This window comes from Podarcis muralis, chromosome 15, assembly GCF_964188315.1.
Source record: "Podarcis muralis chromosome 15, rPodMur119.hap1.1, whole genome shotgun sequence".
Lineage (NCBI taxonomy): Eukaryota > Metazoa > Chordata > Lepidosauria > Squamata > Lacertidae > Podarcis > Podarcis muralis.
In genome coordinates this window covers 35,450,015-35,467,667 of record NC_135669.1, presented here as the reverse complement: position 1 = coordinate 35,467,667, position 17,653 = coordinate 35,450,015, and the positions used below count along the sequence as shown (strand labels likewise).

Here is a 17,653-nt window from a genome sequence, read left to right as displayed (position 1 = left end):
ATAATTAATCTGACCAGTGACTCTACACAGCTAATAGCTTAGAACCAATTCAAGATTTGTTTAGTTGATAAAAGCTCTAATCCTTTTGCAGAGCACGAAGGGCAAATATTCTGCAGTGGTTGCGCCACATATTCAAGCCCTAGCAGTCAGCGTTTCCCTGTTTTACCTTTTTCTACCTCCCCTGATGTGACAATGGATCCCCCCACCAATAAAAGATATTCATCCCTCAAGGAATGGGTCCCTTCTAAGGAAATGTTTCCCTCTTCCTCAAGGTGATGGACTCCTTCTGAGAGACCTTAATTGTCTCCAACAGCAGGGGAGGTGTCATTATGGGAGTAGGACACAGTTATAATGTCCCCAAAAGCTTCATCCACCATTCTCTCTACCTTTCTTACCTTTTCCGGGTCTGCCACCTTGGCCTCAAGGGAATAAACTTGTTCCCAGAGAGCCAGGAGCTCACTGCACTTTAGGCAGACCCAATGAGGAGACCGTCATACATATGGCAGATAATGCAAAACACTTCCAACCTTCACGTTTCTTTGTTTTAGTTTTTGAGAGTTTAGGATTTTGCTGGGCAGAGTGGGGTGCCCTGGCGGCTCTGCTGCTGAACTCACACATCTGCCTAACTCACCTTGACCCTTCGTCAGCTGGGGCTGAGACACTTCATTAGCCAGGACTCCCTCTAGTTGCATGGAGGCACCATTGGAGGAAACGTTGACTGGAGCCTTCCAGTTTGGGTTCAGAAGGGAATTGGTCCCGGTCACCCTGGAAAATGACCTTGTTCAAGGCAGAGACTGCAACTCTGCAGCTGCTGTCAGATCTCTCTGCTATTGACCATGGTATCCTCCTGGACTACCTCTGTGCTGTTTTACAGTGGTTCCACTCTTACCCACAATGACTGGCACCAGAGAATAGTATTGGGGGACTACATGAGACATCTTGGCAGCTTAGCTTTGAGGTGCAGTATGACCTGATTCTGTCCCCAATGCTATTTGACCTTCATATGAAACTGTTGGGAAGAGTCACCAGGAGATTTGGGGGCACAGTGTCATCGGCATGATGATGTCTTTTCCATTAAATCTGAGTCAAGAGAGGCTGTGCGTAAGCTGAACCACTGGCTGGCTGCAGCGGTAAAATGAATGAGGGTCAATAAGCTGAAACCTAAATCCTCCTAAGACAGAGACAGTGCGGGTAAGTACGGTAGTTTCTAGGTCTGAGAATTGGGGAGTCTGTCTGTCCCAATCTGGTAACTCCACATGGGCTTCAGATGGGCTGAATACCATCACAGAGTGAAAAAAATGCCTGGCTTCTATTTCTGAACATGACACCATTCAAAGTACAACCCAGTCCTGTCATAAATTCAGTGACACATCATTGTATTATAAAAATGATAAAAGGGCATCATTGTTAGTATAAGTGCACCCGGCGAAAATGTTTTACATGAATATAATAGAAGCCAGATTCATTGTTCTGGTGGGTGGATGGGATTCAAAAGGGCTGCTTGTGCATCAGGTATAATGGAAAATTCACATGCAGACTCATCAGCTATTTATATCCTTTGGCATTTATATATATGCTGCAGATGAGATATGCCTTTGTTTCTCAGGCAATTATCAGGTACAAATTAATTCTCCTCTTAACATCTCCATGTTGATATGGCTCCAGCAATTTTGCTGATTGTTTTAAGCCTTCTGCGTGTGGCCAATTCTAAATTTAACCAAAAAGAAAAAAGAAATTTGTTTGATTGCATAAGCAACTTTCCAAATTTAACCTTCCAATCACAACTCAAGATGCATGGGTGCATGGAGGGTCTCATCTGTCTCGTAATTGGAGCTGGAGGAAAATGACTCCCCCCTCCCCATACAGATTTAGGGGAAACAGTTCATCTCTCGAGCCTAGTCAAAGATGATCTGCCCCATTGCTACTACATTTAATGTTGCCTGTTCCTTGATAATTCCTTCACTTGGAACTTCTTTCCCTTTGACTAACCTCTCAACCTAGGCTGAATTTCTTCAGCTTTGGTAGGCTGCAAACACGTGGCATTGTATTCTAGAATCAAGAGAGACCCAGTGCTTGATTTACTATGTAACCCCCACAATCTAGATCTATGGCTTATTCTTTGCCCTTCCTGGAAAAAAATGGTTTGATTCCAAAAATAAAAGCTCATTTCAGATGGATTCCTCATTGTCCCATAATGTGTCCATTTGGAAACAGGTGAAAACAAATGTTTGTGGGGTGTATGCGTATCCATACCTGACAATGTTGTTGGGGGGGGGGCTTAAAACAAGACTGGAAGAAGAAGAAGAAGAAGAAGAAGAAGAAGAAGAAGAAGAAGAAGAAGAAGAGTAGTAGTAGTTTGGATTTGATATCCCGCTTTATCATTACCCTAAGGAGTCTCAAAGCGGCTAACATTCTCCTTTCCCTTCCTCCCCCACAACAAACACTCTATGAGGTGAGTGGGGCTGAGAGAAGTGTGACTAGCCCAAGGTCACCCAGCAGCTGCATGTGGAGGAGCGGAGACGCGAACCCGGTTCCCCAGATTACGATACTACCGCTCTTAACCACTACACCACACTGGCTCTCAATCACCACTGCAATCACCACCTCCTTCTTTATTCACTTGGAGAATGCACAGGGAGGGAAATACATGGGTAACCTAACTGAGAGGAGGTTTTTCAAATGTGTATCAAGTCACCATTCCCTTCCTTGTGAAGGTCAGGATCTGTAAGCAATCTAGATTGGAAGCAGCATGTTGAGGAAGAGCATGAATGATTCCAGATTGAGGAAAAACTACATTTTTATGCTACACATGGGTTAGTGTTTACATAGCCTAGGTCTGAAATGAGAAGCTTCCTGAGAACCACTGAGTGAAATTTACTACGACTTTTTTTGCAATAAAGATCCTAAAAATGGCACATAATACATCACAAATCATATTTCTAGAGTGATGGCATGAGAGGAAGCAGTAGAAGGATTCCAGTCTTATTGGCTCCTAACTTTCATTATCTAATTGAAAGCTTCTCACTGACCTTAATTCCAAGCTCTATGTTCTCTCCACCATAAACATCCATTCCTGGATCAAGAAGTCCAATTTCTCCAAAGAACTTCCGGTTCACCACAAAAGAACAGCCTATCATAGCTGGAGTCCTAGAGGAAAAAGTAGGAAAGAAACACAAAACTTCCCATTATTTTGGTGGAGGAATCCTAGAAAACACAAGTTCATTTAATCTAAATCGTAGTTTTCAATTCATGATCGGTTGATTCACACACCTCATAGAATCAAAGAGTTGGAGGGAGGGATTGTAGAGTGTTGGGACTAGATGACCCCTGGAGTCCCTCCCAACTCTATAATACTGTGATTGTATGAATTTAGTTCATCATCTGTTATAATCAAATGCATTTTCCTTAATTTTCACCCAAGAAAACTGAAACACCAACACGGACAATTGTATTGGAGAGGCTGAGCTGACTCCTCCAGCCCCACTCCTAGTTTGTATTTTTTCCTTGTTCTAAGAGACAGCAAGATTTATTTTACGCTGCAGATTTCACTAATAAGACCGTGGAAATGACTGGAATCTCACAGAGATGGATGGCCAACTCAAGCTTGATTTTAAGACACACTGCAGTGCTTCGTGGCTTGCTATTTAAGAATCCAATTTCACCGACTTAAGTTGTAGCACGATAACTACCATAAGCTGAAACAATTAATTTTCAAAGTGATAATAACATTAGAGGTGCCAGACTCTTAACAGCTCCATTATTCGTGATTACGAGCAAGAATTAAGACAAAGGGGAAAGAGACTGGCTTCCAGTAGAGAACAAGTTAACAAAGACTTTGGAAGGGGCTTGGCTGTGGGGGAACAGAAAGCAGATGTAAGCTGTGCTTTCTGTTTGGGAGGAAGATGTATGGCTAAAAAGGGAGTTGTTAGGTGTGGTATAGTGGTTAGAGTGTATAACCAGGACCTGGAATAATAATAAAAAAGAATAATAATGATAATAAGCTAGGGCCTGGGATAAAGGTAAAGGGGACCCCTGACCATTAGGTCCAGTCGTGGCTGACTCTGGGGTTGCGGTGCTCATCTTGCTTTACTGGCTGAGGGAGCCGGCGTACAGCTTCCGGGTCATGTGGCCAGCATGACTAAGCCGCTTCTGGCGAACCAGAGCAGTGCACGGAAATGCTGTTTACCTTCCCGCCAGTTTACCTATGTATCTGCTTGCACTTTGATGTGCTTTCGAACTGCTAGGTTGGCAGGAGCAGGGACCGAGCAACGGGAGCTCACCCCGTCATGGGGATTCGAACCACCAACCTTCTGATTGGCAAACCCTAGGCTCTGTGGTTTAAGCCACAGTGCCACCTGCATCCCATAGGACCTGGAATACCAGGGTTCAAATTTCCACTCAGCCCTGAAGCTCTCTGGTTGACCGTGAGCCAGTCATTGCCTCTCAGTCTAAGCTACCTCACAGGGTTATTATGGGGATTAAATGAGGGGGGAAACCATGAATGCCACCTTGAACTCCTCAGAGAAAAATGTGGGATATAAATGCAATTAACAACAACAGCAACAACAAGTGCAAGCCGAACAAACTTGCTTCTTTATTATTGGTTAATCCATTACCATTTACATATATAGGCGGTATCTAAATAAGGGCTCACCCATACTTCTTTTTGTGCTGTCTTGCACCTGAGATTGAGGGGGGCTGGGATGCATCGTGCGTGTCACACACATGTGACATCACATGTTTGTGTGATGCCATATGCACAATGCACACGTGACATCATCAGGAGGAGGCCAGGCATAGTGGAGCCCAGTGCGGCACAGCTCCCTCTTTCATGCTCAGGAGGAGCCGGTCACTGAATTGCACCATGCTCGGCTCTGTGCTCTGTCTCCTCCTGCCCCCAATCCACATTGAGGGGGCCTGGCCCCCTGCCAGCAGATACTGAGGGAACCGAAAAAACCTCTGCCCCTACGAGTTGGTGCACCCGATGAGACCCATCTTCAAATATCTAAAGCAGTGTTCCCCAACCTTGGGCCTCCAGCTGTTTTTGGACTACAACTCCCATCATCCCTCGCTAGCAAGACCAGTGGTCAAGGATGACGGGAATTGTAGTCCAAAAACAGCTGGAGGCCCAAGGTTGGGGAACACTGATCTAAAGGACTATCACATGGAAGATAGAGCAAGCTTGTTTTCTCCGGCTCCGGAAGGTAGGACATGAACCAGTGGGTTAAAGTTGAAAGAAAGGTGTTTCTGACTAAACGTCAGGAGAAACATTATGATAGACGAAGAGCTGTTTGACAGCAGAACGGACTCCCTTGGCAGGTGGTGGACTCTCCTTCATTGCAGGTTTTTAAGCAGAGGTGGGATGGCCATCTGTCCTGTGGAGATGCCTGCATTGCAGAGTGTTGGATTGATGACCTTTGGGATCCCTTCCAACCCTACAGTTCTATGAAAGTATTTTACTGAACAAGATTTATCCTCCCATTCTCTCAATGTTAATATGCACAGAAACACATGCACTCTTCACAGCACCATTATTTCTGGCTATTTTGGGTGTGGGTGTGTGGAGGTGAGGAATCCCCAGTATTAAAAATCAAAACTGTTCTCTTGCTCAGACCATCTAGTATAGTCATCATGTGATCCAGGAAGAGCACAATGAGGTCTGAATATCCTCCCCCATTGTAGGCACTCATGGTCAAAACCAGAAGAGACCCCACAGGATCAGACAAAAGACCTCCCTAACCCAGCAAACCTGTACATGGAACACTTTGAAACCAATGCTTTAGACAAGTCAGAACACAAACCCAAACTTTGGCTCAGATATGTTGACGACACCTTTGTAATTTGGCCACACGGGAAGGAAAAACTGGACAGCTTCCTCACACATCTCAACAGCCTACACCCCAAAATACAATTCACTATGGAAATAGAAGCCAACAACCAACTTCCCTTCCTTGACGTCCTAATCTACAAAAAACCTGATGGCTCCCTAGGACACACTATCTACCGGAAAAAAACACACACCAACCGCTACTTACATGCACAATCACACCACCACCCTGCACAAATAAACTCCGTAGCCAAGACTCTCATCTCCAGAACCAAACGCCTGGCTGACAAAGACCACTTGACAACTGAGTTACAGAATCTCTCAAATGTATTAATTGCCAATGGATACCAGCAAAACAGGGTTACGAAGCTAATCCAAAAAGAAACACCCCCCAAAAACCAAGACACAGAAGAAAACAATGGCATGGCCCTCCTTCCTTATATCAAGGGCACTACAGATAAAATTAGCAAAATCCTCCATAAACACAATATCAAAACAGCCTTTTGCGCCAACCAAAAAATAGCCAATATCCTCAGAAACCCCAAGGATAAAATCCAGTTGGAAAACCAAGGGGTCTATGAAATACCCTGCAAAGTCTGCCCAGCCACGTACATTGGACAAACAAACAGACGAATAAATGCACGTATCGCAGAACACAAGAATGCCGTCAAAAAAGAAGAAAAAACTTCCTCTCTTTTCCAACACATGAAAGAAACAGGACACGAAATTAATTTTGCAGATTCCAAATTGCTCTCTAACATGGAACATCACCACAAGAGAATAATCATGGAAGCCATCGAGATAGAGAAACACCCTCACAACATGAACAAGCGTGACGACACATCCCGCTTGCCAGACATCTGGAAATTAGCCCTCCCCACAAAAACTGACACCAGATCCAGAGGCACACAGAACGCCATCACCAATCAACCACACCAGACCCAAACCCAGACCCTCTCCACAGATAAATTACAGACACCATCCAGTAGCCAAACCATGGTGGCACCTCCGGATGCTGCACCCCCCTGCAATCCCTACACAGATCTGGCTGGCACAGGCCACAAAACCACAGCTCGCCCCTATACACGAAGCCAAGCCAGAGCACAACTAAATGCAGTACAGCCATCTTCTCAGAAAAACTCTTCACAAAGTTCAAGAGGTCAAGACACAAAGGCTTTAGCAACTAATCCATACCTAATGACCCACCTAAGTGGTACTCAGGATATCACTCAAGAAATCACTCAAGATATCCCTCAAGCAATTAAGGAACAAAAGAAGAAAAGGCACACTAGCCTGGGAACTGCCTCTCTGACCACACCTCCTCGACAGTATTTATAGGAACTCAAACACTGAGATCCTGCTCTGTTCCAGTAACAAGAAGCCGAAAGCACCAGCCTGAAGATGACGAGTGAGACCTCGTCGAAACGTCGCCTAGACACCCCAACTTTTACACGGGAAGACACCCGAGGACACCAAAACCTGCATATATATATATATATATATAAGCACGGGTCTTAGAAGCCTACTCTTATGGATGAAATTCACTCTTCAGGCCTGCAAAGCTTTTCAGACCTGCTTTAAAATGATGTTGGTGTATTTATTAGTCCAAGAGGAGTCCAGAAATGGAACCCCTTCCAGTTTAGAAATTGGCTAAATGGTGCAGAGAGCTGATTGGCCAGAGAACAGGAGATTGACAGAAATATCTCCAGAAACCAGTCTCCATAAGTTTATATGGGAGGATGTGGGTGTCTGTGGACCAGGAAAGAGTGGGGCATTGGGATTGTCACAGAATTGTAGAATTGTAAGGGGTCCCAAGGGTCATCTAAAAATGTTGGTTGTCACTTCACCAGGTGAGACAATTCTCCAGTAACAGAGGCACCAGCTTCTCCAGAGGATTGGAGAGGCCCGAGTGCAACATCCTCTGAATATTGAGGGGTCCTGGCCCCCTAAAGACATATATGCAGGGGGGCAAAACTGCCTTGGCCACTTAGAGAAAATGCCTATGTCCAGTAGACCTTTTTGGCCACCTTTCATAGACATCTGAAGGTAGTCCTATACTGGGAAGTTTTATAGTGTCCGGTGTATTGTGTGTTCTTTTGTGTGTGGAAACCAGATTGGCTGGGGCAACCCAGTCTGATGGGTGGGATACAAGTTGTTGTTGCTGTTGTTCCACTGACTTAAAGCAGCCCTTGGTGGGACTCTTCCAATAGCGCTAGGCCTTGGGCACAAGAAACAAACCACAATTACCTTGAATTTCTGTTTAACCCTCAAGAAAAAGGGGCATTTTCGCTGGCCAGGTTTAATTCAAATCCATCAAACCTCCTTTGGGGAAGGTTCTCAGGCAGGGTGGGAGGAGAAAGAACTTGCCCATGTGAAGACCACCTGGTGGAAACCCTTACACATATGGTTCTTAATTGTAAACTATATGCTGTTCTCCATCAGCAATTTCTAGATCAACTCTGTATCCCCAAATGGAAACCAGAGTTGGAGGTCATACATTTTCTATTACTGGGGAATGATCAGGAGCTCACCAAGTTAGTGGCTGCATATCTCTATTTGGTTTTTTGTTGTCGAAATACACTGCAGACGTCTGATCTCCATGGAGGCCTAAAGATGTGACAATAGACTGCTCTGCCTCCTTTCTTTTAGCAAATGTTTTGTGCCACTGGGGAAGTGGTAATTCTGTATTGATTTGTTTTGGATGTTTGTATGTGATGCCAATGAAAGGTTTGATGATGATGATGATGATGATGAATAACACTAGGTACTGCTTGGTCTACTAAGCTGGAATGGAAGTTCTCCAGGAAGTAGCCAGGTGGATGGGTCTACTCACACGACATTTCCTACATTATCCAAGTCAGTGGCATTATTATTTAAAGGACTGTCTAGTTCTAGTTGCTTGACATTACTCTGAATGCCAGGCTGTAAAAAACAATGACAAAAATAAGAGTGGCTGGACAGGCTCCAGCAGTGGGGCCTGCCAGAGTCAGGAGGTCTTGACAGGTGCCCAAGGATGCCAGGGGCTGACATGAGCTCTGCCTGTGACAAAAACATTTATGCCACCTTGCAAGCCCTCTACATTCCCTCAAGAGTGATTTATTGCTGATTTCCCTACAGATAATGAAGCCTGAGAAAGGTTGCGTGTGTTACGAGATTTTGGAACGGCAAGCAGAGATCAATAACTGAATATTTTAATATACATGGGGAGAAATGATTCAAGGGCTGGAAAATATATAGCAGATGACAGGCAGAATATGTTCCCGCTCCTTAAGTAACTGAACATTGAGAAATTCAAGGAACAGATAGTTTAGGAGGGAGAATATATGCAGGTCCCCTTTCAGATATAAATCTCGGCTGGCTGTGAACAGTTTGGATATGACAAGTGGAAAGGGGCCAATGTAGCAGGAGAATGATGCTGGAAAAACGATAGATCTTTGGCACACAGACGAAGCCTGCTGGGATCAGCTGAGCTACAAAGTTCCCAGTGGGGAGCTGTGTAGCACAGCCCATCACCGCAGGCCTGCTGTCACCAACCATCAGCTGATTGGCACTGACAGCAAGCATCCCTTGACATTGCCAAGGGGCTCCCTGCTGTTCTTTGGCAACATTATTATTATTATTATTATTATTATTATTATTATTATTATTATTATTACAGTGGTACCTTGGGTTAAGTACTTAATTCGTTCCAGAGGTCTGTTCTTAACCTGAAATTGTTCTTAACCTGAAGCACCACTTTAGCTAATGGGGCCTCCTGCTGCTGCCACGCTGCTGGAGCACAATTTCTGTTCTTATCGTGAAGCAAAGTTTTTAACCTGAAGCACCATTTTTGGGTTAGCAGAGTCTATAACCTGAAGCGTCTGTAACCTGAAGCGTATGTAACCCGAGGTACCACTGTATTTATTAAATTGGTATACCACCCTTCCTCTGAAGATCACAGGGTGGTTCACAACATAAAAATATAAAATGGGGACACTAAATACACAATAAAACAAAAGCAAACCAACAAGGCCCCCTCTCACAAACGCATTAAAAGGCCTAGCCCTAGATAAACGTTTTCACATGGTGTATAAAAATATGTGATGAAGGCACCAGGTGAGCCTCCCTGGCCATTCCACAAATGGGGAGCCACCACAGAAAAGGCTTGTTCTCATGTTGGCTGCCCTCTGGATCTCTCTGAGAGCCAGTGTGGTGTAGTGGTTAAGAGCGGTAGTCACGTAATCTGGGTAACCGGGTTCGCGTCTCCGCTCCTCCACATGCAGCTGCTGGGTGACCTTGGGCCAGTCACACTTCTCTGAAGTCTCTCAGCCCCACTCACCTCACAGAGTGTTTGTTGTGGGGGAGGAAGGGAAAGGAGATTGTTAGCCGCTTTGAGACTCCTGAAGGGGAGTGAAAGGCGGGATATCAAATCCAAACTCTTCTTCTTCTTCTTCTCTCATGGAGGAGGCACACAAAGAAGGGCCTCAGGTGATGATCACAAGGTCCAGGGGCATTCCTTGAAGTAATGCAGTCCATGTTTCCACCTGTACCCACACCTGAGGCCAGGTACAACATCCGGTGTGGGAGAACGGGGCATGGCTTGGGGGAGATTATTATTGTTTTACTTATTTACATCTATTTGACACTTCTTCTTTTTTTTACAAAAGCGACCCACTCTGAAACCAAGTATTATTTATTCAAAGAATTTATATACGGCTTAACATCCATAGTGTCTAAGTGGTTTACAAAGAGACACCTTTGAAAAGGCCTCTTCTCATGTTGCCATCCTCTTGGAGGCAGCACAGTGAGAAGGCCATGGACAAGAAGGGCAGGGCCTGAGTAGGTTCATGTGGAGACAGGCGGCCTCCTTGAGGTACTGGGGTCCTGAGCTGTATTAGGCTTCATAGGCCAAAACTGGCACTTTGAATTGAACCTGGAAATTTATTGGAAGTCAATGCAACTGTGACATGATTGGTTTCGCATGCTTAGATCATCTTGCCCCAAGTTAGCAACTTGACCACCTAACTCTCCACCAGCGGCAGTTTCATACCTTCCAATACAAAGTGCACCAACAGCAGGGCATTGTCTTTTGGTGCTGCACTCCTGTGTGAGTCACATGACCCATGTGAGATCCGCCCCCAAAAGTGATTTTTGGGGGGCACAGCACCTCAAAACACTCGTTTTGGGGTGTTGTGCAAGATTGCTGCGCCCAAACACACACTGCCATCTCAGAGTTTAATGCTGTTCTGAAGTGGGGACAATGGAACCCTCTGTTGATTCCCAATGATGGCTTTTCTATCTCTATTCTTAATTCAGAATGACAAAGCCTGAGGAGAACAAAGGCATTAGTGGATAGATCTTTAATTTCTTTTCAGGGGAAGGGGGGGGGAAGCAAATGGAAAATCTCTGCGAAAGCGTCAGGACTATGCTGCCATTTGCATTTCTGGTCACAGATATTTTTGTTTTCCACCGTGATGTCGGTCAGAATTTAGTCATTTAACTTTTCTGCACCTCAGACTCAAGGCAGCATCCAATCTGTTTGAAGTGGTGGATTTTGCAGTCAGCCCTGGCAACGTTCCAGCAGACTGCAGGCCCTGCGACGACTCAGACACCAAAAAAAGCTGCAAGTGGGAGCAGCATGTGTGCACACAGTGTGGTGCTTTGAAAGGCTGTTAAAGGGGAAGTTGCTCCATCTTTTGAAGGTTGCCCTTTTATCTTTGGAATCTCACAATTCTGTGTTGAATTACAAACCAGATGAAGGATTTGGGGTGGGAGGTGTTGGTGTGTGTGTGTGTGCATGTGTGTGTGTGTGTGTGTGTGTGTGTGTGTGTACCCCGGACATTTAAAATTTGGGACCTTGTTCCTCTCATTTCCCCCCTCTTCACATACACACCCACATAACTACAAATCACTCTCTCCCTTTAGCTCAGCTACAAGGTAACATGTTTCTTTCATGCAAACAGATTTCAAAAAGATTACTGCGGAATATAAGTGGTGAAATGGATTGCACAGGCTAAGGAAAGAAAGATGGAAAGTGGGGACCACAAGTCAATTTTGCTGAGGTATTCAAAGAACAAGAGATGACTGTTGGGTCATCATTCTTTTTAGCAACCACAACACATCAGCGACTACATCTCCGAATACCAGGCATGAGCAACAATTTCGCTCCCTCAACAACCCTCCAAGGTACGCTGCCAGGGTCTTATTTCACAAAGGAGAACAGAGCAAAACATTGAGGGCCTATTTCCATGGGGTGGCTCACATGCTCAGGGCTCGGTCCTGTATACCTGAAGGAGCGTCTCCACGCCCATCATTCAGTCCGGACACTGAGGTCCAGCTCCAAGGGCCTTCTGGAGGTTCCCTCACTGCGAGAAGCGAAGTTACAGGGAACCAGGCAGCGAGCCTTCTTGGTAGTGGTGCCCGCCCTGTGGAACACCCTCCCATCGGATGTCAAAGAAATTAACAAATATCCAATTTTTAGAAGACATCTGAAGGCAGCCCTGTTGAGGGAAGCTTTTAATATCTGATGAATTATTGTATTTTAATGTTTTGTTGGAAGCCACCCAGAGTGGCTGGGGAAACCCAGCCAGATGGGCAGGGTATAAATATGTTGTTGTTGTTGTTCTTGCAAAAGCAGTTGTCTGAGGGGCAACAGCTGAGGTGGGGCTGAAGCCCACACTTCAGATGTTGTTGAACTGCAATTCCCATCATTCTAGACCATTATCCCTGCTGGACTACTATGGAAGGAGGAGGAATTCTATTCAGTTTGCATTTAAAGGTGTGCCTACACAATCTGCACTTTTAGAAACAATGAGAACTGAAACACAGCCATCCTGTGCTTGTGAAAAAATTGACTCGTGAAAGCAAATCATCATCATCATCCTTCAAAATTTGCACTTCTCTGAATTTCGCAATGCACTTCTTCAGCAACACAAAATGTACAAAGAAGCATCTACTGAGGTAAACTGTCCATAAAAATGCACATGATAGTGAAATTAACATACAAACTTGCATTATTTTAGGGAAAACTGCTTTTTTAAAAAGCCATATACACTAGGCAAAATTGCATACAAATGTGTATAGTCAGAGAAATTGGCATTGAAATGCTTATAAACCTTCATGAGGACTTTTTAAAAAATCGCAAACAGATGACAACTGAACTTAAGCTTGGAAAAACAAGAAACTGTAAGAAACCAAAACTGACAACCTAGCAACATGAAATATATTTTGAGTCAATGCAATCCAGTTCAGCCAAGCCACACAATTATCTTCCATATGGTTTTAAAGCCAAGGCCTCCACAAAACTAGAAATGTGGCAATCCTTAACATGTTTGCGGTCTCCCACAGGATACTTACTGCAACTTACATCCAAGTTTGCTATTTCTGTTGGCTGCCAAACACTCAAATTCAATTGTGTTTTTGGTAAATAAAATAAAATAAAATAAAATAATAAAATAAAATAAAATAAAATAAAATAATTATCTAGCAGGATTAAGGCCCTACAGCAGGTGTTCCAATTAGTGTTGTCTCCAATTTTCCAGGTGTCCATGGGCACCGAGTCTTCCTGAGTCTTCCTCGCTCCCTTTCCTCAGGCTACACTCCTCTTGCTTCTTTGCCTCACCTCTTTCAAGTCAAACTAATATGGCAACCCCCTATTGTGAATTAAAAGCAATACAAACATCTCTCTTTACCAACAGCAAACCCACTGCGCGCTTACTTTCTCTGGTACAGTATAAGGCAGCTTTCTATGTTTCTTCCTAGTGGGCAGATATGTGAGGAGATCAAACATGGCTGCCACTTTGAACTGAGCCTGTAGTAAGTGTGGGTGGTTTTCAACTAAGCCTTGCTCAGAGAAGACCCATTGACATTAATGGACATGTTATTTTCAGTGTGCCTACTGCCGGCAGAAAGGGACGTGGGTGGCGCTGTGGTCTAAACCACTGAGCCTCTTGGGCTTGCCAATCATCAGCAGTTTGAATCCATACGAAGGGGTGAGCTCCTGTTGCTCTGTCCCAGCTCCTGCCAACCTAGCAGTTCGAAAGCATACCAGTGCGAGTAGATAAATAGGTACCGCTGCGGCGGGAAGGTAAGTGGTGTTTCCATGAGCTCTGGCACTTGTCACGGTGTTCCATGCACCGGAAGTGGTTTAGTCCTGCTGGCCACATGACCCGGAAAGCTGTCTGTAGACAAACGCTGGCTCCCTCGGCCTGAAAGCAGAGATGAGCACTGCACCCCATGGTTGAATTCAATTGGACTTAACCATCCAGGTGTCTTTTACCTTTACTGCCAGTAGAACCTAGTTCAATACCACCCAAAATGTATTCACTATTCACAATAGTCTTCTCTCTTCTATCACAACTTAGCAAATTCCAGGCCCAAAAAGTATGTGCAGACTGGTGTCCATGACTACCACAAGAGTAAGTCTGTTTCAGAGAGAGAGAGAGAGAGAGAGAGAGAGAGAGAGAGAGAGAGAGGGATGCCTCAGGCAGGCCCTCCGAATGCCCCTGTTTTCCAGTGACAGCCCCAGATTTACAGAAGCTATTCCAGTTTCTGATTTCATCCCAGAATGTCCCACTTTTCCTTAGGACTTCCCTATTTTCATTGGAGAAATGTTGGAGGGTATGGCCTCAGGTACGACAGAAGTAATATATGGAATTCCCAGCATCTATTTCCTGCATGGTAAGAAGCCAAGGTCTCCCTAAGCTTGATACAGGCCATAACCAATCTCCACAACTCCCTAGTCAAAACCCAGGGGATCTAATTTCGAAGCGACAAAAAAGATTTTCCTAGTATGGTCGCAAAAACTGTGCCTCATCCATTATACATGGGGAACAGGCTGTGCTTCTCTGAATTCATTACTCCATTCCAGCCATCACCATTCCACAAAGAGTACATCATACATCAGCCCAAGAGATGTAACATTTATTTGTAATGTAACTCAGGAGTTGATGCTAGAAAACCAAGTTTTAATATGCAGTGGTGTTACTGTGAGTGTGTTGTGTACGTGAGTATTTCTTTTCCTACAATTACTGCTGTAATGCCATGATTTTTATTTTTATTTTTAAAAAAAAACATGTTTATGGGCTCATTTAGATACCCACAATCTTATACCTTTGGTGTTTATTTCTGGTTGACTTTAACTGGTGTTTAAGTGACCCCAATACTTTAACTGTATTATGCAATCACATTCCATACATGCTCATTATAAGGACCAGGATTCATCCTGAGAGATATTGGTTGTCATTTTCTTTCTTTTCATACATTTGTGTGTATATATATATATATATATATATATATATATATATGCAGGTTTTGGTGTCCTCGGGTGTCTTCCCGTGTAAAAGTTGGGGTGTCTGGGCGACGTTTCGACGAGGTCTCACTCGTCATCTTCAGGCTGGTGCTTTCGGCTTCTTGTTACTGGAACAGAGCAGGATCTCAGTGTTTGAGTTCCTATAAATACTGTTGAGGAGGTGTGGTGTATAGCCTCCAATGTTCTGGGCCGAGAGGAAGTTCCCAGGCTAGTGTGCCTTTTCTTCTTTTGTTCCTTAATTGCTTGAGGGATATCTTAATTTTTTTGGGGCCCCCAAGAGAGTGGGGCCCTAAGCTAAAGCTTGTTTAGCTTATACGCAAATCCGGCACTGCTCATTCCCCATCTTTGGATAGCCATCAAGTTTCCCTGTTTACTTGGTTGCATATCTTTTGCATACCCTCCAACACCCCACATTCAAAATCAGAATGTTCATTTTTTTTGGTCTTGAGCTCTCACGCGAACCAGCCGATATATACAAGAGTGTGAAACAAAACAACGAGCATCATTTGGTCCCAAGATCTGGCATAAGCCAGCTGTGTGCTGGACCAAAAAAACCAGGGTGGATTCTGTGATTCCAGGATGTCCTGCTGAAATCAGGAAGGTTGAGAGGTATGGCTTTTGGGAGAAGTCCACAGCTCAATAATAAAGCATCTGCTTTGCATGCAGAAGCTCCCAGGTTCAATCCCTGATATCTCCAGGTAAAGCTGGATAAAAGAAACCCTTTTCAAACCCTGGAGAGCCACTTTTCCCTTTTCAAACTTTTAAAATTATTTATTTGAAGCTCTGCAAGCCTGTCTGCATCTCAACGCAAAAAGAAGGCAATATAAAGGACAAAGGGAAATGGAATCTAAACAGGGAGCGGGGATTGTTACACACTGTGTATCACCATCATATTATTTCACAACACATCTCAGAAGATTTCGTGGAGAAATGGAAGCATATTGCACCTCTGCTTATTTTGCACAGCAAAACGCCACAACTTATTTGTCCAAGTACAGAATTATGCATGCCGTGTTAGGTAGCAGAAACTTTTAACCAAATTGTGGAAACAGAGAGATTATTGCAAGACCTACTTGCTATGCTAGTATCACATTGGGTGAAAATGCTAGCTCATTTTCTGCCCCGGAACTCAGTGTGCACAAGAATCACAAGTTTACTGTATTCAGGGACCATGGAGGCAGAAGAGGCTGTCTCCCATCAAGTCAGACCTATGGATGTAGGAAGGCATCATTTTCCATTCCATCCTGTATTCAACACCCACAGCTGTATTCCCCTCACAGAGCTCCAATTCCCAGAGTTCCCTGAAAAAAGGAAACCACTCTGGGAATTGTAGCTTTGAGAGGGGGAACAGGGGTCTCCTAATAACTTTAAGCACCATAGAATTCCCATGATTCTTTGGTGGAAGCTGTGACTATCCAAGCAGTATAATAGTGCTGAACAAGTACAGTGTGGGTGTGTTCCAGTTACAGATGGGTAGCCGTGTTGGTCTGCCATAGTCAAAACAAAAAAATTCCTTCCAGTAGCACCTTAAAGACCAACTAAGTTAGTTCTTGGTATGAGCTTTCGTGTGCATGCACACTTCTTCAGATACGTATCTGAAGAAGGTATCTGAAGAAGTGTGCATGCACACGAAAGCTCATACCAAGAACTAACTTAGTTGGTCTTTAAGGTGCTACTGGAAGGAATTTTTTTGTTTTGAGTGTGGGTGTGGCTGCAGTTAAAGTGTGATTTTTCCTGACTTTGAATCAACACATAGAAATTAGCATCTCCAAATTTTAGGCAACAATATCTCCTCTCTTGACCGCACCCCCCCTACTGTGATGGCCACCCTACTGTTTTGTACAAGTAATTTGGAAGTAAAGCTCTTTGAATTCAAGAGGGCTCACTCCCAAAGTAAGTGAGAACCGAAACACAGCCTAAACAACAGAATATCAGATACTATCAGATACAGCAATGCTCATTACACTTGCATTACACAGCTGCTGCAACTGTTCCAATTTGTCTCTGACCTCTAATGGCCTTCTGCACGAGATAGGAAAAAACCCGTTTTCCTATTCCACAGATCATTGTCTTCCAGTTTGTAAATTCTTCCATGCTCCCACATCAAACACTATCTATTGTGCAATGAGAGGCTTTCCTGAGGCTATTCAGCAATTGTCTGCCACAATTTGGCAGCTATTTGCTCATTACCCCACCCCACCTCTGACTTGCGTACCTTCAGCAAGCTCAGAGCAACGAAATGTGCATTGGAAACCCAGTGCATGGCATTTAGGTGTACTACGTGCTCTGCGGGGCCAGCTGTACCCTTTTGAGAAAGCTTGGCAAACAGCACAAACCTTCGGGGCAGAAGCACAGGCGACGGAGAGAATGCTATCCAAAAGTACAGGCGTGTCACTAGCTGAAGAACAGTCCTGCAGTCAAAACAAAGAATACAGCCACCTGCAGAGTTTTTTCTCTCTCCATGTCTCGACATAGTGCCCTGCTGTAAGGCGCTAAGAATGACCTGGCCACACCAGCACTCTGCCCTCCTGCGACTG

General features: G+C 44.4%; 1 protein-coding gene across 1 annotated transcript in view; it reads right to left on the bottom strand.

Moving 5' to 3' along the window:
* Positions 1-17,653, bottom strand: part of GALNT17 (polypeptide N-acetylgalactosaminyltransferase 17) — a 112,048-nt gene that overhangs the window by 18,809 nt on the left and 75,586 nt on the right. Inside the window, exon 6 of the mRNA XM_028708039.2 lies at positions 3,030-3,147. Coding sequence (XP_028563872.2) covers positions 3,030-3,147 — 118 coding nt within the window. The remainder of the gene's footprint in view (positions 1-3,029; positions 3,148-17,653) is intronic.